General features: G+C 36.3%; 2 protein-coding genes across 2 annotated transcripts; both read left to right on the top strand.

The window, feature by feature from the left end:
- Positions 1 to 13,452: 13,452 nt before the first annotated feature.
- Positions 13,453 to 17,737, top strand: LOC143212068 (15-hydroxyprostaglandin dehydrogenase [NAD(+)]-like). The gene is made up of 6 exons (XM_076430379.1): positions 13,453 to 13,641; positions 14,001 to 14,127; positions 15,178 to 15,284; positions 16,299 to 16,472; positions 16,552 to 16,700; positions 17,497 to 17,737. The coding sequence occupies exons 1-6, from the start codon at positions 13,546 to 13,548 to the stop codon at positions 17,630 to 17,632; spliced, it is 789 nt and encodes a 262-aa protein (XP_076286494.1). The 5' UTR covers positions 13,453 to 13,545; the 3' UTR covers positions 17,633 to 17,737.
- A 1,342-nt stretch (positions 17,738 to 19,079) lies between these two features.
- On the top strand, positions 19,080 to 24,122 carry LOC143211824 (15-hydroxyprostaglandin dehydrogenase [NAD(+)]-like). Its single transcript, XM_076429827.1, has 7 exons — positions 19,080 to 19,471; positions 19,866 to 19,964; positions 20,324 to 20,450; positions 21,081 to 21,187; positions 22,186 to 22,359; positions 22,439 to 22,587; positions 23,676 to 24,122. Exons 2-7 carry the CDS (start codon positions 19,869 to 19,871, stop codon positions 23,809 to 23,811), a joined length of 789 nt encoding a protein of 262 aa, XP_076285942.1. The 5' UTR covers positions 19,080 to 19,471; positions 19,866 to 19,868; the 3' UTR covers positions 23,812 to 24,122.
- Positions 24,123 to 24,996: the final 874 nt, after the last annotated feature.

Genomic DNA, 24,996 nt, shown 5'->3' with positions numbered 1-24,996 from the left:
TCCGGAGAGAAAATGAGCATCATTAATCGCACCACCGGGAAAAACTGTACAGTGTGCAGGGCTTGCTTTTACCTTCTACCGCGCGACAAAACCTGAAGGCAAAGACAGGGCCGTCTTATGCTGTAGGCACCTTAGTGTCCGTGGCCTACGGAAGACTTGGGGGGGGGGGGGTTACAGGAAAATTGTAATACCTAGAAAGACAAGAAGAGACTTTCCGTGAAAATGAGCTCTCTGCGCTAAATTTTTTACAGCATGGTTCACCAAATATTACCTCCTCGATTTTCGTCATTATTATTATTCGGGTAAATATTTACAAAGGGAATTCAGCTTCGATAACCTTGACTTTGAAATAAACACAACTTTTTCCTATACGTATACCCGTCGCTCGGTCTTAGTTTCCGAGATATTTGCAAAAAAACTTTAAATAAATCGAGATTACGAGTACAGTTCATTCTGCAAGTTTTAATACAGGATACTCAAAAATAAAATACTAAGGGGTTAGAACACAGTGACATTTTGAAAAAAATTTTTGTCCTATTATAAGTATAATAGTTTCAAGTCTTGAGAACAGAGTGCAAAAGATTTTACATGGATTTCAGGCTTCAATAAAAATTATTTCTCGAAGTACCGTTTCGAGAGTGAGTTCGTATATCTGCGAGAAAAATGACATTGGTAAACTTTAAACGCGTTTTTCTTCGAGTTGCGTTTTTAAAATACAAGATATCTCGAGTTCTACCTTAGCAATTACATATAGTCTAAAGATTCGCAGCGTGAATATAAAAGAATGTAGGGTGTTCGAGAAGCATGATGCGGCCCTAGGTAAAGAGCGAGCAGAGAGGGCGGGCAAATGGGTGGTTAGACAGGAAGATCTTGAAAAATGTCAAAAAACGCGGTTTAGAGAGAGAAGCTGCGGCCCCGTGTTGTCACAGCACCATCGGGGTCACCACAGACAAATAGGCCATGTCGGTTTTGAAATGTTCTTCCGGTCCGGCAGACGTGAAAAGAAAAAAGAATGTGCGGAACCGTCGCGGTCGCGTGTCGTGCCGTTACGAATCGCGCTCGAATCTTTTCCGCGTCCATTCCTCTGGAAGTGTCTTCCCCTCGTTCTCCGACAGATAAACGAATAGCTACCCGGCCCTGCTGCTCGTGAATCTTCCTAATTTTCCGCCTTCTGACGCTCCTCGATCACGCATACGGGGATTGCATGGTTGATATACCGAGAAATCTGAAATATGGTAAGAAGGACGGTGCGGCGACTGCTTGGGGATAGAAAAATGGAGGTTCGACCAATTATAAGAATCTAGGTCAACGCCGCTGGCTTTCTGACTTTTTGGCTCGCAAACATTAGGGGCAATTCTCCAAATATCGCACACATATGGTCCTTCTCAAATATATTTGGCTGTTGCATATGAAACGATTTTAGAATGTAAATGTTACGAAGCGGTTTCATCATGAAATACTATTATAGTCTGCAGGATTATTATGCACCATTTTAAGCTCATCTTTAAGCTCGTATCTGCAGTGTTACTTAAGGGAGTAGACTCGGTTCTAGGATTGCAAGATAGGACCCATTTCTCGATAATGCAAAGATGGGGCTTTTTCAGTAGTCGGAAGAGCGAGATAAAAGATCTATCTAGGCCGCGATCGCCTTCAAAAATCCTATTTTTAAGTTTACGAAAACGCAACCTTGCCTAATGGGATACCGGAGTCGGGGTGAGCGAAACTGAGGTACGAAATGCTGGATACTTTTGATTATGCCGCGGTAATGTGTTGAAGATTTTTCCCATCATTTGATTTCGCTGGAATTGAGAGCATGCTTTTGATTTGGCTGCATTCTCAACGAAGAAAGAGGCAGAAAATGTACAGGGTGCTCTATAAACTGTGGGGCACATTTCAGAAAATATTAAACATTTAATTTTACATTTACATATTGTTTACTTCCCTTGTCAGTCAGTGTGATTGTATGCTTTTTATATGAGTGGAAAAATGAACGACAATATTTATTATTATTGATTATTAATATTGACGACAGTATTATGCGATGTTTGACGATTCTTGAAAATACTCCAAAATGGAGTTGTCACTCTTGTGAATGAAGAAAGTAAATGATTAAAAAATTCAATTTTCACCCTAACACAATCATGAAGCTTGTAGTTCGTTCTCATAATATGTTGGCTACGATAGTGCTTGATTTCACAAACGAGATTTATTTAAGAAAAAGTTATGTTTGTCTATTGAAACAACCTAATAGAAAATTGTACGTGTCCTTTAGGTCCTTTCTTTGGAATAGATTGTATTAAGGGGGTAGTCTGGTTTTCGAGATCGAATTTCCTCCAATTTTTAATATTTTTTTTCGGGAGAACTGTCAAATTTTTTGTGACAAGATTTTGCACATATTTGAAGTACATATAAGTTCATATAAGTACATATAATAAACTGCAGAATATTCCCTTAAGATGACTGACTGCTTGAACAATTACGCTATTAATAAATGATTAAGGACAAAATAGTTCTGGTCATTGTAACCGTGAGTAAAGTAATACTGCAAGGGTTTTAAATATTGCATCACGTTGCGACGTGGGAAAACCAGGCTGATGCAATGGCAAAAATAAATGATGGAAAAAACAGTTTTTTCAAATGACAATATTTTTAGTAGATATACTCTTATGTTTTCGCTATAAGCTCCTAAAAACTCATTTTCATCAGTTTGATGATCCTAGTCTTATAATTTAATTAAAAAAGGGTGACACTTTTTTGACACATTTGTGAAATCAACAATTTTAAATGTAAGTATCAAAAAATCCTTTAAGATTCGTTTATATGTCACTAAAGATTATAACATTACTCCAAAAAGCATCCGATTAATGTAATTAGGCATTATTTAATTCGAATAGCGTGCCTAATGTCATCTAGGTAATGAAGAACACCTCAACTTTATCACAGAAAAAAGAAAGATTACATTATTTTCATCCGTTCAAAAATAATAGATTATTTGCTAGTGAAACACCAGAATATTCCCACTGTTGGTCTTGTAAAACTGTTGAACGTAGCAATTCTAATCGGCACACCCTGTATATACGAAATTCGTCGTGTCGAGGGGAGAATGGAGTCGCGTCTGTGGCGAACGGGCACTGGTTAATTCGGTATAAATTTACATGTAGTAATATTTCCGTTCCGCGAGACGAGATAGAACAATTTCGCCGTGACGTTGCAGGACGTGCGTTTTGCATCCCGTGTTTATAGAAATATGCGGAAATCTGGGCGGGACGGCAGCGTTTGTTCCATCCTGAAATATTGTACTGAAAAATGTTGCCAGTGCGGTTACCGTATCAAATAAATCACGATGTCCGCATATTCGAAATCTCGTTTTACCTAAACAACGTCTACCGAGCAAAAAAATAGATATATTTTTAAAATAATTTCATCACTAAAACATCACCCCCACTGACATGACACGTTTCATATTTTTTTATCTTGCAATTATTATGACTTTCTAGGAAATTACTGAATAAATTATAATAAACCGAGAAAAAACTACATAAATGCAGTTTTATTCACAGAAAAAGAGATCTTTGCGATTGAAACCGCTGCGATTTCTACAAATTATGGTATTTCTTAAAATTTCTATGTTATACGTTAAACAATACCTTCTACTTTCAGGCTAAAATTAATATTTCATTCCAGAGGTCCCAATCTCAGGGACCAAAAGTAACAGTTGTTCTACAATTTTCACGATAAAGATTAATGATTAAAAAATATCGATTTTTATACCTTTTCATTACAGGTAACAGTTATTAGTTTCTAAAAAATTGGATCTTCCTCGATAACTGTTATCGCTGCAGAAAAACTGTTCCGATTGCTCAAAGCAGTTATCGATGATCGAATTCCTTTTCACTTGTTCATAATAATTATTGATGAGAAAATTCATTGCGATTACTTATTTAATCATTGAGTTGCTTATTAACTGTTATAAGTGATCAAAATGAATTTCTCTCAACGATAACATTTACCAACAAGAGAAAAAATACGATTTTAATCGATGAAATACTTGTTAATCCATGACTTTTTTCTTTTTGGTTATAACAGTTAGGGTCCCTGACCAATCTTTGTCAGTAATGGCTGCCATCCGTCTATGCATTAATAAAAAGCCGCTTTAAAATCGCCTAATAACTGTGTAATTTTTTAATATTAAAAGTGGAGAATAATGTTAAAAGTTACATTAATAACACTGTAAAAGCTAGAATTTTTCACGCATTAACCATTTGCACTCGGAGCTATTTTAACTAGAGAGAGAATTAAACATTTCTTCCGATCTAGAATAATTCCATTCCATATAATTTCTTTTCATTTTATGGATATGTGAAATTGATATAATACCTCATACATATTTAATCATATAAACAGTATTGTGAATTAGCACTCCTATTATATTATTGGAAATTAGCACTCGAGTGCTAAGGGTTAATTATCATTAAAAAAGATTCCTGGAAACATAGCACAATTTTAAGTAGTCAAGGTGGTCTACCCCTTTAAATGAATAAGTTCATTTCCTGCGTGAAACTGCTGAACAATAAAACAACTCCATGCTACACGGAATATAACATGCGGGAAGAGTTTAATAATGTCTTCTTTTCTTCATTCGAGCTCTTCATATTCCGCATATAGTTAAGAATCTCGATATATTAGAGAAAGGAACAGTCGTTCTTTCTGAACAACCCGGCGAAATGGTTTCATGCAACGGCAGTGGGTGCTCGCAGAAAGAAATAGCGTTGCCAACAGAAAGGAGATTGGTTAGGTGGCAAATAGAAAGAAGAACAACTGGATGAAATATCTCCGGAGGAAATTAAAATGCCACGCCGGAAATAGGAGCTTCGCTTACTTATTTATTCCATTATAAAAGCCACGGGTTTTCTGTTTCGTACGCGAACTGCCGACACACTGTACACGATTCCCTCCTCCATGTCACTTTATAAATTTCGTCTTTAACGTCTCTTTTGGGAACACGGCATCAGGAATTATGTTCGCTTGAGTACACTGCCCGTCGCCGTAATGGCGGTGTGACAGAAAAATGGCGATGCTGGCAAAAGTAGCGTGCAGATGTTGTCATCTAACTTTCCTCTGTGAAAGCTTTCGTACCGCGGGAATTAATTTTCAGAACGTAACTCGAAACATAATTCCGCACATATTAGTTTAAGCTTCTCCTCAAGGTGCTATACATAGATACACAGTTTTTGTAATCTTATTTATACAATGACTCTAATTGTTTCAATTCCTACTCATCGATTATTTTCAATTTTGTCGGTTTTCTGAATGAGACCAAGTGTCACATGTATTAAACATTTTTAGCTTGAATGTATTCTCCTGTTACTGCAAAGGAATGGATTTGATCAGCGTTTATAACTCTCTCTCTCTCTCTCTAATATACAAAATTATCGATTCCATGTATAATAACTAAACTGCGGATTTTATGCATTTATGACAAAAATGAGTGGATGTAATTTGAAACAGCAAAACTATTAGAAGAATTTAAAAATACAGTTATATTGTTTCCAATCTATTAAACATATTCGGGAGGAAAATTAATTTTTATTTCACTCCAGTTTGTTGCAATTTAGGTGGTCTTCAGGTCAGGTAGTCAAAGAGCACGAAATTTCCCAGAAAACCATAATGTTTATGTTTCTATAAAAGCATTGCAAATAGCTGAAAACGGTTTATTAAAGTCTTGTCCTACATGTTCATGCTACAAAACACTATGAATACGCAAACAACCTTAGTCTTTCCTAGCTTTGATTTGTCAAAGAAACCGGCGAGCACATTCAAGCGAACATTTAATATTTCGAGGTAAGAGGCGCAAGGAGCTCGTGACAGAGTATTTTTCACTTCTGCTAATTACGAAACCCGGTCCCATACTTTTGACCGGTAGTATATGTCATAGTCATAGCGGCGCCTTATTGTACGTTAAAATGGAGTCTGCGAACATGTCTGAAAAATTGCAGAGACGTCAGCCGCACAAAGCCGGGGTTATTTTCCGAGGGCAGAAGTAACAGGACAGCTCGTGTCCAACAATGGTGGGAGAGGGTGACGAAAAAAAGGTGGAAAAAAGAAGAAAATTGAAAGTCCTACATATGTCGCTGGTTCAACGCGGCGCACAAAGGGTTAATGAACAGTCAAGGCGATGATTGAGGAGTCCACGCGGCGAGAAAAACGTTAATAGGACATTTTTCGCGGGACAATGAATTCTTTTCGTCGGCTGTTTCCCATTGGTCGCGCGTGCAGCTTCATTTCTTTTGCGTCTGTTACGTGTCACAGGCTGTGACGCATCGCATTTTCAAATTCTTTACGTTTCCATGCGGCCCGCGACCTGGTTCCATTATTTTTTTCCGACACCAGTCTCCGAGAATGTGTTTTCCTCTTTCGGCCGACTCGTCTTTTTCTTTTCTTTTTTTTTTTTCTAGTATTGTAAAACACATTTTTGCACGTTAAATGTCTTGCCCGGGGATCAACGGCGAACACCACTGAAATGAAATAGCGCGTTTCCGTTTCGAGGTCTGAAACAATACTTCAGAATTTTTAAGTTCCCTCTTGTATCTTACTAAACTCTTTTGTGCTCGAAATTTCATCGAACAAATGTGACGTTTATATTTTACGTTTCTGCTCCGAAGAACAATGAAGACGTAATAAATTGCGCGTGATTCAAACTATGTATTGTTCGTAGACTGTGGATCTTTCCGCGAAATAGAAATTGTTTGGATCCATTGCAAGAAACAAATAAAAATTTCAAGTAACAAAATTTTTTTCTTGAATTCTTTTCATAAACTGTTGTAACCAATATCTACATTATTATTCCTAAATTCTTTTACTCGTTCCACTGTTTCAAATTACAGCTACTCATTTCTGTCGTATAAAATCCGCAGTCTAATTATTTGTTATTTTAATATCGTAGTAAAATCAAAATGATCTGTGTAAAATGTTACTTTCTGTAGCATTTATTAGGTGTACAAATAAGTTCGGTGCCTTTTATAAGCATAATTTTGATTTTTATTTATAAAAAGAAGGAATACACAACCGGAAATTGCTTGTCGAGCTTCACCAAGTTACTCAGCAAGTTTTTGTTGTGTTTGACAAGGATTTTCATTCAATAATTGCTCTAATTCCTCGCTCTGCAATTTTTTCGGCATTCCACTGCGTTTTCCATCACTGACGTCAAACTTTCCACTACGAAACCTTGGGGACCACTTCTTGCATGTTGTACAGATTACAGCATTTTCACCTAACGCGGAACAAATCATTTTCATAGCCTCAGAAAAAAAGAAAGAAACGATACAGTGTCGAATGTGCAGTTTCTGAAACGCTATGATGCATTGTTTTTTGAGGTTCTGCACCAAGTAGCGTGAATTTATGTGGTGCGTTTAGTAGGGTAAGGTTGATGCTTAGTAACACCAAAACGGCGGGAGAAAATTTTAATTTGGAATTCAATCACAATTGAATATACGTAAAGATAATATACGTTCTAATTGTAAGATAAAAAAGAATAGTTCAAAATACACAGAATTTAGAACTCGTTACTGTTCATTATTCTTCGAAGCAAGAGCATTATTTTTGTCAGCAACTGTATGAATATTATATATACAATATTTATACAAAAAATCACTTATACTTTCCATTTCAAAAAATGTTGGGGGTCTCCCTTTCTCCCCCAAAAAATTACCGCAAATATTTCAATACATACTAAAATATTAGCCCTCCTTAACCATTGAATTAAAAAAAAAATTAATTCGGTATCATCATTAGATTCTGAGAAAATACATTGCTTATAATGCTTCGTACAGACTAGAACATTTCGACGAACGACATTGGGCTGCGCGATGATGCTGCTACTGTCAAGAGACATACATTTGATTCAATATCGAGAGAAATAGAGTTCTTATAGAAAAAGTTTGAGGCAACCCCGCTAAAAACCCGGGAATTCCCGAATCCCGATGCCGGGAACGAGATGGGAAGCCTCGTATCATGTCGGAACGGGATCCCAAAAATCCGGAGTTTTTTCAGAGAATATTCGGGATTCCCGGTGGTGTTCGGATTTCCCGTGAATTCCCAAGATTACCGAAAATGTTCAGAATTCACGTAAAATATCAGGGAAAAAATGCAATGTTTTCATAGCAAGGGCATCTTTAATAATTTGAGACAAATTATAATTTAATTTAATTTACTACAATATATAATTTAAATCACCGATGTCTTTGTTTATAAATTTATGTATATTTCTTGACATTTATAAATTATATTATGAATATTTAGGATATGCTATCTGTCCTGCAAACAGATTTGTAAGTGCCAGCCCGTTCGCGTTCGTGCGCGCAAAAATGCGCGCGGCGGCGTTCATGGCACCGCACAGTGGTCTGAGAGCGGCAAAAACCCCATATTTTCAAGTTTATTAAAAAACCAAATTTTTTATATTTTTGACTAGTAGGAGAGTAAATGAAAACGTTTCAAGGATGAATCAGTTCAAAATCCAAATTCATTTCGTTGTAGAACGTCTTAAAGTCGGCCATGCTAGGCATTCCTAGTTTTCAGCATAAATTCAAGCGCATGTTTGAAGAAACCGTATGCGCCTGTAAAAATAGTAATGTAAATAATGTTTTCTTTTCTGGCTTCCTTCAAGTACGAAGACCCGGAATAATTCGCGAAAAATGATTATTTTTAATTTTTTTGAGTAGTTTTACAGATAATGCTATTAAACGGGGAAAAGGGCAACGTTAGTGAAGTTTGAAAGACGATATCTCTCTTGCGCCAAACTGCGCCAACGTGCCAATGGAAAAATAACGTTTGTAGATATCTAAGTAAACAATAAATGCAAGATTCAACTGCGGTAACCTGCGGCTTTGGGTTTTATCTCATGAAATGTCGATGAGAAACGCGTCAAAGAACGCTCCGCTTTCAGGAAAATTTGACGTCCGTCGTGCGTTATATTTATGTTGAATTATATTCCATTTTAAATCTATTTTTTTAATATCTAATTTAAGTGTAAAATGTATTATTTATTATTAATTTATTATTTATTTTTCGTGTCCTAACAGTAAATAAACGTTACCTGTATATACATATAGTAATTTTCCATTAAATCTTGTACATAAGCGTATACTTTTTATTTCATTTTCTTATAAATTACATGGAATTATTATTATTTAAATTAAGTAGTCATTTTTTATAGAAAGGAATTCTTTTTTATTATCTTTGATTTAAATTGAATTATATTTTATTCCAAATTTATTTTTTATATTCAATTTATGTGTAATAAACGTTATCTGTATACATAATAAATTTCCATTAAATCTTGTACATAAGCGTATACTGTTTATTTCATTTTCTTTTATTATAAATTACATGAAATTATTATTGTTTAAATTAAGTTAAGGAATAATTATTTTTTATTATCTTTAATTTAATTGAATTATATTTCATTTTAAATTTATTTTATATTCAATTTAAGTGTAAAATTTATTATTTATTATTAATTTGTTACTTATTTTTTAATGTATTTATTATTTTGCGTGACCAAGAACGGTTACAAACATTTTTGTCGAGATTTTCCGCGAAATAGAGCTTTTCTAGGGTTTTTGCCGTTTTCTGCCGCTCTCAGACCACTGTGCACCGTTCGTCGAAATGTTCGCCGAAATGCGCGCGGCGGCGTTCCCATAGCTGATGGATCGACCGTTCGCGCGAATGCGTGCCGAATTGCACGCCGAAATGTCATAAAATATACAAAAATTCAAGTCATTTAATCTCGAATCTGATGCTTCGTAGAGACCTGAATATTACATCTAAATAAAGTGCCAACATTTTCTGTATTTCTTTGTGTAGTATACACCGCTGCAGCTCCCATAGTTGTTCGCAAGAAAATCTGGAAATAATACAAATCCGTTCCGATCGTCATTCGTCGAAACGTTCGTCGAAATGTTTGTCAAAATGCGCGGTTTGCGGCAAGGTTTGCAGCAAGTTTCAAGGCGCTGTTCGTCGAAATGTTCTAGTCTGTACGAAGCATTACATTGCAAGCTAACTATTTACAAAATTGTTGGGTCAAAACTGTTACAATCTTCGTCAAAAATAGTAGCTCTGAAATTAAAACTCCAAGTAGCGAGTAACTTTGATTGAACCGTTCATCACCTCGTGGAGCAAACCATGGTATAGTATTCCTAATCCTGTACCAGCCACATATTTCAATGTTTAAAGAAGTATTTGCGTATAACGTGACACGGGCGTGATAACAACACGATACCAGTGAATTTTATCTAACCACTTTATCCCTTTCACGTGCCGGAAATATTAAAAACACGAAAAAAGTGGAACAAAGGGGGTCGTTACATGGACACGAAATGAAAAAGGGATTTATTTTTTTTTCACGCACGGCTGCTCGGGATTGGTTAACACGAGTATGCATTCGATTGGAAATCAGTTTTTCAATTGTTTAATCTACTCGCGCCGCTTCCCATAACAATCTAAAGGATTCGTGCTGGCTGTCGCTGTCTATTAATTTCCGAAGTAGGCCGTTGACGCTCTCATTATACGAGACAGTGACAACCGTTTTATTGCTGTCCCTATCTCCCAATAAAATTTCCGGAATTATGTAAATTCGCTGCATACGGTCAGCAACTTCTTTCTGGAATCTTACGGAATAGTTTTAGCCGGTCGTTACCATTGAATCGATCGTACACTTTTATTACAATTGAAGAAACGGAGTAAACAGGGTTGTAAGTATAACTGTTACTACAGTTTTGTGTAAAACAATGTCTTGTTTACTAAAATGTTATTTGTTGAAACAATGTTAGGTACACAAATTAATCCGCGAGTAGTTATTGGAACAGTGTTTCAAATTCTTTTTCATTAAATCCATTTATTTTCTATTGACGATGAAAATCTACAGATACCGATGGGGATTGTTTTTAAGACTTGAATGTATTTTGGTTGTTATTAAATGAACCAAAAATTTATGTACGAAGAGCCATGAATTAACTTGTACACAGGATAGCCTAAAAGTCATTAGGCTATTTAAAATTCGAATTTGTTTATACAAGAGCAAATATGAATTTTTTTTAAATAATAGGGTTTTAATTTTAAAATGGTCTAGTGATGTTTATACATTTTTATATGAATATTTTCTGCACGTACTCGTTAACAGATTTTCAACATTCACTTCTAATATGCGAATATTTATAATAATAGAGATATCATCTCTATTAGATATGTATACTATACATACTCTTAATACGAATATTATACATTTTCTTTTCGTTCGGTTTTCGTCTATCATCACAGGGTTGCAAAAGGCCGCGTATTTTTCTATTGGCAGACATCCAAGTTCAAGGGGCGAAAATAACGTATAAAATTTGGCACCCTCCAAGATATATCGGAAGCTTTTAGACATAAAAATATTGTCGGAATAATAAAGTTGAATGGTACCACAGCGAAGATCATTTTCTAGAATATTAAGAAATGTAGGAAGAGGAAGATAGTTAGTTTCGTGCTACTTTACTTACGATAATAACTGGAAACAAATGTTGTAACGAATTTCTCTTTGTTTAATTGAAAAATCGGCTGCTCTTTTCGTTGCGTAACCCGAAATTTTTGCCTTATACCACTTAAACTTGATATGTAAACGCAAGAATCCAGTCATTCTGTTGTCACAGTTTATTCTGGGGACGTATTAAAGAACCGATTACACCACGCAACATACGCAAACAACACTAATCACATGTTACACACGAGGTACAAGTCCGACCGTGCAATCTTCTCGTGGTGTATCTTGCGTTATTCTAATGCCGGCGGTACACTTTTCATTCAATGTACGATAAAACGGCAACAAATTTGTTGGATAGTTTCATTTTTACGGACTTTCTGCCACCTTTTGGCAAAAAACAAAGATCAAATGAACGAAAACTTTGTTTGTTTAACAAAAAGAAATTATTACCTTTTTAAATTTAAACAATTGATTCTAATTAACTATTTTGCATATTTCTTTAGTATTTATGGTATATCCTTAAAAAATTTCATTCTAAACATCAAATAACCGTAATTTGCGCGCGATTCATTTTTTAAAATTTACAAAGTTGATATTTAAACTTAAATTCGAAGTAGGCGGACATTTTTTATTCATTACACCTAACCAAAACAATTAGTGGCAAACCGAAGCTGCTTAACACTTTTAAGATTTGCTTTCATAAATAAAACATGAGCGCAACGCAAAGAGGCTTCCGATTAATCCATATTAGTTAATGTTGAACAACTTTAGTGAAAAATTATTTGTGCCAGTTAATAGTTTAAGGCATGCATAATAACCCCTATAAATTGTAGGACCCCTAAGTAATCAATTATAGGAGCAATAATTAGATAACTATTCTGAGATCATTTGAAGCAACATTTTCCTTGGAAAAAATGGCGTCCGGGGGGTTTGTTTAAGAATTGTTAACGAAAAACACGGACCAATCAGAGCGCGGCTACAGCGGATTGATTATATGGTTCGGCCAACGGCAACGCCACGCTAAGCGGGATTAGTCCGTGTTTTTCGTAAATAACTCTTTAACAAAGCCGCGAACGCCATCTTTTCAAAGGGAAATGACGCTTCAAATGATCACAGGAACATCCCATTTCCGGATGCTGAAGGAATTTTCAGACACCCTGTACGATTCAAGTAGAGTTCAACAGCGGTAGAAAATCGGAATTACAAACATGTCTGCAAGAAAATCTATGATTTCCAGAATAATGGAAAAAATGACAAAGTCGCCTAGGTCAGCAAAAATTGTTGAAATGTATGTATATTTGTGGCGGAAAATATTGTTACAAGAGAAAAAATAACATTCAATTTAGTTTCCATTTCTTGCAATCGATGCAGACAATTATTATTTTGCATAAAGATTCGCAGTCTAGTTATAACTTTTGGTGGAAGATTTGGTACATTGCCATATTTCATTTTTCTCTCACTTTCAAAACATAAAAGAAGTGGATCGTTATCGTGCATCCACACACACACACACATCTCAGATCAGATCAACGGAGACACATTTAAAAAGCGCGATCGCGAAATGATTCATTTATCAATCTCGCAACGTACTGTGACGATCCGCAGACCGCCGCCAGAGCAGCTCCACTAAAAGGTGACTATCATTTTGTCTTATTCCGTGTCTAAATTAATTTCTTCATCAGAATATCGTTTCCAGAAATATTTAATTTTTTATTTTAAAACACCTCGGGAATGATCGAGACATTTTCGGAACGGATAAAAATGAAAATTGAAGAAAACGATTAAGAATTCAGCAACTTTTTCAAAACTCAGCTCTTCTTATTAAATGTGAATAATTCTCCTTAAATTCAATAACGTTCGGTTTGAATTGTAATGTGATTTGATCTAATAATTCGAGAGCCGAAGAACCAATTTTGTGATGAGTAGATAGATCACTCGAGGTCTACAAAAGTTATGTAAAATATGATTATGTGAATTGTATCCTGTAATTTTATTATTTCATTCCCATTTCTTTTAATCTATTTCAGACCATGGACAACATTAAAAACATGAATATTTTGGTCACCGGAGCAGCCAGAGGTATTGGCCTTACTTACGTACAGCACATGCTGAAAAATGGAGCTAAGGTAATATTTTCGCACATCTTTACAACTATTAAATCGACAATCTGGAATAGTGGATTGAAATACAAATTATTTATTTAATCAATAAACGGGGTGACATTTTCTTTCGCGTGCAAAGCTATGAATTAGAAATGGGATTACTATTAAATGGCAATTAGACAGTAAGAATTTACCAAATAGTAAACTACTGATAAGTTAAACAAATTACAATTGTGTAAACGAGTGCAGTTGATTATTTTATTGATGTGCAACAGAAATTTTCGAAACAAGATGAAAGAAGTTATGAGCATGGATGTACAGTTTTTCGTTCCGTTCAATTGTTCAGCGTTTTTGTGAATCAAAAGTATTCTCAATTCTTTTAGATTGTTTCCATCCTCGATTTGCCCACATCTGCCGGTACCACAACTGTAGCTAATTTGGAAAAAGAATTTGGAAAAGGAAAGGCACTGTTCTTCCCGTGTGACGTGACAAATGTTAAACAATTCGAAGGTACCTTCTTCAATATTTGAAATTCATATACATGCAATTTCTGAGGTCCTATTTTTGGTAAAAAAGGAATTAGGATTTTAAGACTAATTACTTATTTTTATCAAAATAGATTAAATCCATACTTTAGACACATTATCTAAACCTACAATTTACATAGATAAGATAAGAAAGATTAGACAATTTTTGCTGGAGGTAAAAATATCATGACATACGATCTGGGACAAAAATTTATTATTGCCGCCTTCTGGTAGTACCTATGTATTACTGTTTTCAAATGTCTTTGTTCATATTTTCAAAAGTTCATATTCAAATGAATTTTTTCATATTCCGACTGTAACCCATGCATGTCAAACACGCTACCGATTTCTTAAAATTAAATTTATAAAATGTGTTTCTTGCGGCCTACAAGGGGGAATTTGGCCCGAAAAGTCGGAAGAAACTATAGTTAAAATAGTAGGTCGTTCAATTTGTTTTATACAATATAATGTCAACTATAATTTTATGTGAAATCAAAAATACATTTTAATATTCAAAAAATCAAAACAATCTTTATTTTCTGTCGAAAAATAATTTCTCTCGAAATGTTTAAATGTTTAAAAACTCTCTCTGCCTCTCTCATTCGTGGCTTTGGCGAGGTTACAGAGTAACAACGCTTAGTTGAAATATGTTTGAATTATGGAAGACCACTTTAGAACACTTTAGATATATTTTAAAACGTAACAATATATACTTATTGGATTAGTAATTTAGCTGCAATGTTATAAACAATATATTGGAAATATGTATATCACACTAAAAGACTACAAAAATTTAAGAATATTGTAATATTGTTTTTAATATAACAAAGTCACTACGGGATGAAATCAATTTTTATTTTATTCCTGCTCCCCACAATCGATACAGAACATTTTAATTTTGCATAAAGGTCCGCTGTCTAGTTATAAAATTACGCATGCGATTATCCACTTACATACACATCTTGAAAAATTTACCATTCAATAATAGGATCACAAGAGAGTGAGCGTAAACAAAAAATCGTTTCTATTACAGAGACTTTCAAGAAGGCTGCAAACGCCATGGGCGGTATCGACATTGTTATCAACAACGCCGGTACAATAAATGACAGCAACTGGAAGTTGACCGTTGACCTGAACATCGTGAGTGAAATAAAATCCAGTTTTATTGACTCACATACTACGTACTTTAAAGCTATTTATCTAGAAAGACAATTTTATTAAACTTTTCATCAAATTGCACAAAGTAGACAAAACATCACAATGGTGTTTGAGATTGTCATTGAGTCATAACATTTGAATGACATTTAGAAAATCAAAATCACCGACACAGGTTTCACCGTCAATTGAACAACGACAACGTCTTTCACCGACAATGACTTTGGCCGATAACGACTTTAGTCGACGACAGTATTATCCGATATTACCATCATTTGGCAACAACGTCTTCTGACTTCTAACTTCTGACAGTGTAATAATTACAGTAATGTCTGACTGTAAGACCGGCTGAAAACATGACTGTATGTCCCTACGCTGCCCATTCCACTGGGGGGCATACCCCGCGAGGGGCCGATAAGCTCTAGCTGACTCGGCCGCCGACCAGTGTTAACACGCCGCGTAATCAGATACCGGGCGGGTATATCGGTGGAAGCTACGTTCGGCGCGGTCTTTGAAGCCACAAAAAAGTAGTGTCCTGTTTTGATTTAAGTCACAACACAGAACCGAGAAATGACTTACAGTCGGATATTACTGTATATTTTTATACAACAGTAAAAGTGTCAGTGCACAATAGTTAAAGAATAAAATGTCAGCACCATCTTTACAAACGATATTACTATCAGATAATACTGTCGTCGACGAATTTAGTCGACCGTCAAAATCGTGGTCGGTTAAAGACGTTGTCGGCCAAAGTTATTGTCAGTCAAATCTAGAATCGGTGAAATATTGTCGCTGAGAACTGTATCGGTGAAACCTGTGTCGGTGATTTTCATGAGTCCTCTTATAATTAACACTAAACGAGGGTAGTTACCCCTACATTTAGCGTCCCTTATACTTCTGCACTTCTACAGGACGAATTGCATTAGCTATTAACGAAGGCAATTTCCATTGAAAGTTTCCACTGAAAGAAATCGTAAGGTCATTCAATTTGGATTTCAGGGTGGTGTGATCCAAGGATCTCTCCTCGCCATGGAGCTGATGCGCAAAGACAAAGGTGGCAAGGGTGGTATTCTCGTAAACATTTCGTCTATCGTAGGATTCTCCATCACCCGCGATTTGCCAGCTTACTGTTCCAGCAAGCACCAAGTGCTTGCATTCAGTCGTTGCCTTGGGGTAAATTAATTAAAAAGCATATTTAACAAAACACGTGATAAAATCCATTTCTATCTTCATCAAAATTTGATTGTTTCAGGGATGGTACGAGGAAACCGGTGTCCGCGTTCTCGTAATGTGCCCTGGTGTCACGACAACACAATTGTTCGATAATTTGGAGTCGCTTGTGTTCGACTTTGTCGACAAAAAGAAGATGATGGAGGGTTTCAGTGCAATGCCCACCCAGGGGTGAGTTAATGTCATTTTAATCAGTGTTTAATCCATCTGCTGTTCCGTCGATATTTTCTGACGAGACCTAAATACGAATTTTGACTAGAGGTTTTAAAAGTTCCATAAAACCACTGCTTGGACAATTACAATTTATAACATTTTTGCAAAGGAAAATATCGCTTCAAATGATCTCAGGAACCTCCCATTCCCGACTGTTGAAGAAATTTTGGGACACCTTGTATAATGTGACGAAAAGCAAATATTTTTATGATTCTAAATTCTAAAACTAAATGCTGAACACTAAACGTATTATACTACCTACATAAGAGTACGTAAGAGTAGAATAAAATAACTTCACGGCATGCTTACTCATCTATGTATGACCGTCACTACACTCCAACATGGTGGCGCATTTACCTGTCAAAAATACAGCAAATTGCTCAACTTTAAGCAGCCATAACTCATGAACCATTGATCCTGCAGAATTGAAACTTCGATTTCTCAGCTCTCCTCGTTCAAATCTACTGGATTACATACCAAATAGATAATAGTTTATAGGAGAAAGATAAACATTTTTGGACCCGTAAAATAAAGGGCATCCTCAATGAAATTAATGCGATAAAATAAAAATTGAATAATTTTTCAACTCAAAAATTCAATCTTTTATCTGGACAAATAATTTCGTCTCCCCATGTCTGACAGACACGAACACGAAGATAAAAAAGCGATGATTACTTTTGTAGGATTTTTCTTTTTACGTACTTGTGACATAACGATGTGAGTGTGTACTTATAATTTTTGTTCTTTTTGCCAGACCCGAGAATGTAGCGAAAGCAATGGTCTTACTGATCCAGAAGGGCAAGAACGGATCTGTGTGGGTCAGTGAAGGAGAAAACCCACCGTACGCTATCGAATTCCCTCCAATCGAGAGGGTAGAACTGAATTTGTAAAAACAGACCTTCGTTATAATAAAGACTGCAGAATTGTGATTTTAAGAATTGATGAAAACAATTTTTATAAAACTTTGAAATATGTATTTTAAAATCTGTGAAATAATTTTTTTACCAACTCCATTATTTTCTGTCAGCTCTCTGTCTTTATCCACCAGCACCTAGTGCAGCTTTGTAAAGTATAGTCGCGATACTTTTTCCATCGCCACTTCCGAGCAGGGAGAAATATCGTGTGGGGACACTATTTTTTTAAGACTGTGTCTGCCCCTCCGGAAGTACTGTTCCTCCAACGGGGGTTGGCACAGAGAAACTAGCTGGTACCACGTGGTATCCCTACTGCGCGCTACACGTCCTCCGCGATTGGCCGAATCGCTGGACGAAGACAACGAACGAGCGTCTTAAGTGCGACTGCAATAGAGCGATGCGGTGACGACGAGCACTATGACGACCGTTTCTGCCAGAACCTAAACGCAAGAGTGCGTTCCGCAGCCCAGCGTCAGGAGTCGAGACTCGCAGATCCCCCTACACCCCACTAGCAAAAAAATCTGTGCCAACTCTCGTTGGATGGTCAGTACCCGCGTCAGCTTTTTTTCAAACTTTAACAAGGATTTACAACTATTAGAAAGTATAAGAAATATATATAATTGTCTATGTGCGGATAATAAAGGAGAGTCCCCTCTCTCTTTTGACACAAACCTGAACTGTCTCGCATGTTCAGGTTTTGCGTAACACTTCATTTTTTATCAAAATCATGCATTTTTACAAAAATCAAGGGTTTTCGAAAACGTAGCGTGAGAATGCAATTTTACTATCGGATTTGGTTTTAAAGTGATAAAGTTTATAAAAATCACTCAACAGTAATCGTTGAACATGAAAAAAGTTTAACTTTGTTGACGGTATATTGTTGGAACAAGTGTATGTAACATATAGCAAAACATGCAAACGCGAGCGAACACGAGCGAACCCGAATAGACGAGAGAAGAGGCGCTTTGTCTAAACTCTGAGCTACCGTGTTTACTGTATGCGTTCAGTTCAAATGATGTCCTCGCAAGAATCAGTCGTGTTACATTTAAGCAATCCGTTTTATAAAGCCGTTATTACAGAGTACATTTATTATCGTTTTATTATCGTTTCGTATCTCTCGCTTTCTTGCGTAACACAAGCACTGCAGATATAATTATACTATTGGAGTGATAAGTCTAACATGTTGTTTTAAAAAGAATAAGTAATTTTAAGAAGACATTTTATGTATTTTCTGTTCCATTTAACGAAAATTGAAAATAAACTTAATAATACAATATTTTAATTATATGACTTTTAAAAAAAGTACACATACAATTGAGACATCGTAAATATCGATCTAACTTTAAATTTTTTATTTTAAGCTGAAATAAGAAGGTATTGAAAAGTTCCTTTTATATTTTTTTTCATGTAATTTTTACCATTTTCAGATTTTGCAAAATCCGTTCTGCACGTTATTTACTAAATCAATGCTTCTAGTTGCTAAAAAAAAGTGAAGTTGTTTAGTCGAATTTTTAAAAAGTTACTGTGATTTAGAGGGCATTCGAATACTATCTCGTGAGCCACTGTATATTTCAATAAAAGTCAGAGGAAATTTTAGATTAATTTACCAAATTATCATATTTCATTTCTCTCACTTACAAAACAAAAAAAGTGGATCGTTATCGTGCATCTACACACGCACACACACACACACACATCTCAGATACGATCAACGGAGACATATTTAAATAGCGCGATCGCGAAATGATTCATTTAACAATCTCGCAACGTACTGTGACGATCCGCAGACCGCCGCCAGAGCAACTCCACTAAAAGGTGACTATCATTTTGTCTTATTCCGTGTCTAAATTAATTTCTTCATCAGAATATCGTTTCCAGAAATATTTAATTTTTTATTTTAAAACACCTCGGGAATGATCGAGACATTTTCGGAACGGATAAAAATGAAAATTGAAGAAAACGATTAAGAATTCAGCAACTTTTTCAAAACTCAGCTCTTCTTATTAAATGTGAATAATTCTCCTTAAATTCAATAACGTTCGGTTTGAATTGTAATGTGATTTGATCTAATAATTCGAGAGCCGAAGAACCAATTTTGTGATGAGTAGATAGATCACTCGAGGTCTACAAAAGTTATGTAAAATATGATTATGTGAATTGTATCCTGTAATTTTATTATTTCATTCCCATTTCTTTTAATCTATTTCAGACCATGGACAACATTAAAAACATGAATATTTTGGTCACCGGAGCAGCCAGAGGTATTGGCCTTACTTACGTACAGCACATGCTGAAAAATGGAGCTAAGGTAATATTTTCGCACATCTTTACAACTATTAAATCGACAATCTGGAATAGTGGATTGAAATCCAAATTATTTATTTGATCAATAAACGGGGTGACATTATCTTTCGCGTGCAAAGCTATGAATTAGAAATGAGATTATTATTAAATGGCAATTAGACAGTAAGAATTTATCAAATAGTAAACTACTGATAAGTTAGACAAATTACAATTGTATAAACGAGTGCAGTTGATTATTTTATTGGCGTGTAACAGAAATTTTCGAAACAAGATGAAAGAAGTTACGAGCACGGATGTACTGTTTTTCGTTCCGTTCAATTGTTTAGCATTTTTGTGACTCAAATGTTTACTCAACTTTTTCAGATTGTTTCCCTCCTCGATTTGCCCACATCTGCCGGTACCACAACTGTAGCTAATTTGGAAAAAGAATTTGGAAAAGGAAAGGCACTGTTCTTCCCGTGTGACGTGACAAATGTTAAACAATTCGAAGGTACCTTCTTCAATTTATTTTCTCTATGTTACCGATTTCTCTATTTTTTTATTCATATCCTTTGTGTCTCTCCCTCTCCCCCTCACTCCTTCTCTCTCCCACACTCTCACCATCTCTCCTCCCATGCCTGTCCCTCTCTCTATCCCTCTTTCTCACTCTCGCAATTAACTAACTGGCGGATGTTGATAATGTCGATAATACAAACAGACGTCGATAATGTAAATTTCTATTAAAATATTGATTAAAAGCCGCAACGGTCTATTAAAATATTGATTAAAAGCTGCGACATTCGTTTTTTTGTTGTATTATAATATGATTCAAAAAGCACTTTTAGTTTCTCCCGAATTTTCCATTTTTCCGGGCTACATTTCCAATTTTTCTTATCCCATAACCTTATTCGGACTATTACGAACATTTAAAAAAAAATTAGCCAAATCGGTCCAGCCGTTCTCAAGTGATGCGCTTACCAACGAAAAGCATTGGGTTTTTATTTATATAGATAAAGATCCGCTGTCTAGTTGAAAAATTACACATGTGATTATCCACTTATATACGCATCTTGAAACATTTATCATTCAATAATAGGATCACAAGAGCGAGAGCGTAAACAAGAAATCGTTTATATTACAGAGACTTTCAAGAAGGCTGCAAACGCCATGGGCGGTATCGACATTGTTATCAACAACGCCGGTGTAGCAAATGACAAAAACTGGAAGTTGACCGTTGACGTGAACATGGTGAGTGAAATAAAATCCACTTTTATTGACTTACATACTAGGTGTTTTAAAACTATCTATCTAGAAAAACAATTTTATTAAATTTCTTACCAAATTGCACAAAGTAGACAAAACATCACTATGGTGTTTGAGATTTTCATTAAGATAACATTTGAATGACTTTTAGAAAATAGTTGAACTGTAGTACTTATAATTGGGTCCAATCAAAATCACCGACACAGGTTTCACCGACAATTTAATAACTTTTCCCGACAACGTTTTTGACCGATAACGACTTTAGTCGAGGACAGTATTATCCCATATTAACATCATTTGGCAACAACATCAACCGACTGCATCTAACTTCTAACAGTGTAATAATTACAGTAATGTCCGACTATACGACTATAATTCCACTGGGGGGCATACCCCGCGAGGGACCCAGAAGCTCTAGCTGCCTCTGCTGCCGAGCAGTGTGAACACGCCGCGTAATCGGATACCGGGTGGGAGGGTATATCGGTGTGGAAACTACGTACGACGTGGTCTTTGAAGCCACAAAAAAGTAGTGTCCTTTTTTGATCTAGGTCACAACACAGAACCGAGAAATGACTTACAGTCGGACATTACTGTCTATTTTTATACAAAAGTAAAAGTGTCAGTGCACAATAGTTAAAGAATAAAACGTCAGCACCGTCTTTACAAACGATATTACTATCAGATAATACTGTCGTCGACTAAAATCGTTGTCGGTTAAATTCGTCGACGGTCAAGGTTGATGTCGGCCAAAATTATTGTCGGTCAAACCTAGAATCAGTGAAATATTGTCGGTGAAACCTGTGTCGGTGATTTTCATGGAACCCTGTATAATTAAGACTAAACGATGGTAGTTGCCCCTACCTTTAGCATCCATTATACTTTTGCATTTCTGTAGAACGAATTGCATTAGTTATCAACGAAGGCAATTTCCATTGAAAGTTTCCACTGAAAGGAATCATACGATCATTCAATTTGGATTTCAGGGTGGTGTGATCCAAGGATCTCTCCTCGCCATGGAGATGATGCGCAAAGACAAAGGTGGCAAGGGTGGTGTTATCGTAAACATTTCGTCTGTCGTAGGCTTCTACATCACACGCTATATGCCAGCTTACTGTTCCAGCAAGCACCAAGTGCTTGCATTCAGTCGTGGCCTTGCGGTAAATTCATTTAAAAGCATATTTAACACAACACGTGTTAGAATTCATTTCCATCTTCATCAAAAATTGATTGTTGCAGGGGTGGTACGAGGAAACCAGTGTCCGTGTTCTCGTAATGTGCCCTGGTGTCACGACAACCCCAATTATCGATAACTTGGAGTCGTTTGCGTTCGACTTTGTTGACAAAAAGAAGATGGTGGAGGATTTCAATTCATATCCCACCCAGGGGTGAGTTAATGTCATTTTAATTAGTTTAATTCGTCGGCTCTAACGTCGATATTTTTTGACGAGATCTAAATACAAATTTTGATTATGACATACTCGACTACACGAAATTTGATTAGAAAGTTTAAAAGTTCCATAGAACCACTGCTTGGACAATTACCATATAACAGTAATTTTTTACTTTTAAATTTGCTGTTGTAAGAAAATAGTTATAAATCCACTGAAACTTTCACTCCATATATGTATCTATGCATAAATAGAAAATTTTTACTTTTTCGGAAATAAGAAAAAGTTCCAGTTGGACAGTAACAGTTATTCTGTTTTGAAAATGTTAAAGTACTTTCAAACAAACTTACAATGTAGTATTACATAAGTTTGTGGCTGAAACCTTGAATCATTCTATAGAGTTCTAGTTGTGTGCAGACATTTGCAAGTGAGATGGAATATGTTGAGGATTCCGCGTTCACAAGGAACAATAACTAATGAATCAGTAGTATTGCTTAAATCAACTCTATGATGAGCTCTGACTTACATTTATAAGTTGTGAATACTATATAATGTGACGAAAAGCAAATATCTTTATGATTCTAAATTCGAAAACTAAATGCTGAACACTGAACGTAGTATACTACGTACATAAAAGTACGTAAGAGTAGAATAAAATAATATCACGACTTGCTTATTCATCTAATAATGCTAAGTAAGTGTTACAAATAGTTTAAACTTTTATACTTTAATTTAAAATATCTGTTGAGAAATAAATGTTGCTTCAAAACTTTAATTATTAACCAAGTATTAAATAACTGTTAAAATTGATCTTTTATAACAGAATTAAAGTTTTAATAAACATTTTTGGTTCAGTAAAATAAAGGGCATCCCTAATATGATTAATGCGATGAAATAAAAATTGAAGATTTTTTCAACTTGGAAATTTATTCTTTTATCTGGACAAATAATTTCGTCTCCACATGTCTGACAGACACGAACACGAAGTTAAAGAAGCGATGATTACTTTTGTAGGATTTTTCTTTTTACGTACTTGTGACATAACGATGTGAATGTGTACTTATAATTTTTGTTCTTTTTGCCAGACCCGAGAATGTAGCGAAAGCAATGGTCTTACTGATCCAGAAGGGCAAGAACGGATCTGTGTGGGTCAGTGAAGGAGAAAACCCACCGTACGCTATCGAATTCCCTCCAATCGAGAGGGTGGAACTGAATTTGTAAAAACAGATCTTCGTTATAATAAAGACTGCGGAATTGTGATTTTAACAATTGATGAAACCAATTTTTAGGAAACTTTGAGATATGTATCTTAAAATCTTCTGTGAAATAATTTTTGTACCAACTCCATTATTTTCTGTCAGCTCACTGTCTTTATCCACCAGCACCTAGTGCAGCTTTGTAAAGTATAGTCGCGATACTTTTCCCATCGCCAGTTGAGTTCCGAGCAGGGAGAAATATCGTGTGGGGACACAATTTTTTTAAGACTGTGTCTACTCTACTGCGCCGAAAGTACTGTCCGACCAACGAGAGTTGGCACAGAGAAACTCGCCGGTGCAACGTGGTATCCCTACTCCGCGCTATACGTCCTCCGCGATTGGTCGAATCGCTTAACGAAGACAGCGACCGAGTGTCTTGAGCATGGTTGCAATATTCCGCGGGAACCAGGCCCCTTACCGCTGCGCCCCTCGCCCAGCTGCGCCGCTGAGACCGCCCCACTCTTCCCACTAACACTGACGCGTGCCGCTAACTTAGCTTGCTCCACGCGGTATGCGTCAGTGTTAGTGGGAAGAGTGGGGCGGGCTCAGCGGCGCAGCTGGGCGAGGGGCGCAGCGGTAAGGGGCCTGGTTTCCGCGGAATATGGCAACCATGGTCTTGAGTGCAACTGCAATAGAGCGATGCGGTGACGACGAGCACTATGACCACCGTGACGCCAGAACCTAAATGCAAGAGTGCGTTCCGCAGCCCAGCGTCAGGAGTAAGGTTGCCATATTTTGCGGGACCAGGGAATCCAGCCCCTTACCGCTACGCCCCTCGCACAAGGGCGGAGCCAGTCTTTGCACTCTTCCCACTAATGGTGACGAGTCAGAGTGGGAAGAGTGCAAAGACTGGCTCCGCCGCGCAGCTTGGCGAGGGGCGCAGCGGTAAGCGGTAATTCCCTGTTCCCGCAAAATATGGCAAGCCTGGTCAGGAGTCGAGTCTCGCAGATCCTCCTACACCCCACTAGCAAAAAAATTCTGTGCCAACTCTCGTTGGATGGTCAGTACCCGCGTCAGCTTTTCTTCAAACTTTAACAAGCATTTACAACTATTAGAAAGTATAAGAAATCCAAACCAAAACACTTCGTGTAAAGGTTGATGACCAAGTTCCCCGGCCCATCCACTTCAGTGATATGAAGGATGGACCAAG

This window comes from Lasioglossum baleicum, chromosome 9, assembly GCF_051020765.1.
Source record: "Lasioglossum baleicum chromosome 9, iyLasBale1, whole genome shotgun sequence".
NCBI lineage: Eukaryota > Metazoa > Arthropoda > Insecta > Hymenoptera > Halictidae > Lasioglossum > Lasioglossum baleicum.
The sequence above is the reverse complement of the archived record's forward strand: the minus strand, read 5'-3'. Positions and strand labels throughout refer to the sequence as shown.

Bases quoted from the DNA above. Each gene is read 5' to 3' on its own strand.
- LOC143211824 (XM_076429827.1), top strand. From the start codon at position 19,869: ATGGACAACATTAAAAACATGAATATTTTGGTCACCGGAGCAGCCAGA. The intron at 20,451-21,080 runs GTACCTTCTTCA...TTTATATTACAG, and splicing joins AAATGTTAAACAATTCGAAG to AGACTTTCAAGAAGGCTGCA. The intron at 21,188-22,185 runs GTGAGTGAAATA...TTTGGATTTCAG, and splicing joins TGACCGTTGACGTGAACATG to GGTGGTGTGATCCAAGGATC.
- LOC143212068 (XM_076430379.1), top strand. From the start codon at position 13,546: ATGGACAACATTAAAAACATGAATATTTTGGTCACCGGAGCAGCCAGA. The intron at 13,642-14,000 runs GTAATATTTTCG...CAATTCTTTTAG, and splicing joins TGCTGAAAAATGGAGCTAAG to ATTGTTTCCATCCTCGATTT. The intron at 14,128-15,177 runs GTACCTTCTTCA...TTTCTATTACAG, and splicing joins AAATGTTAAACAATTCGAAG to AGACTTTCAAGAAGGCTGCA.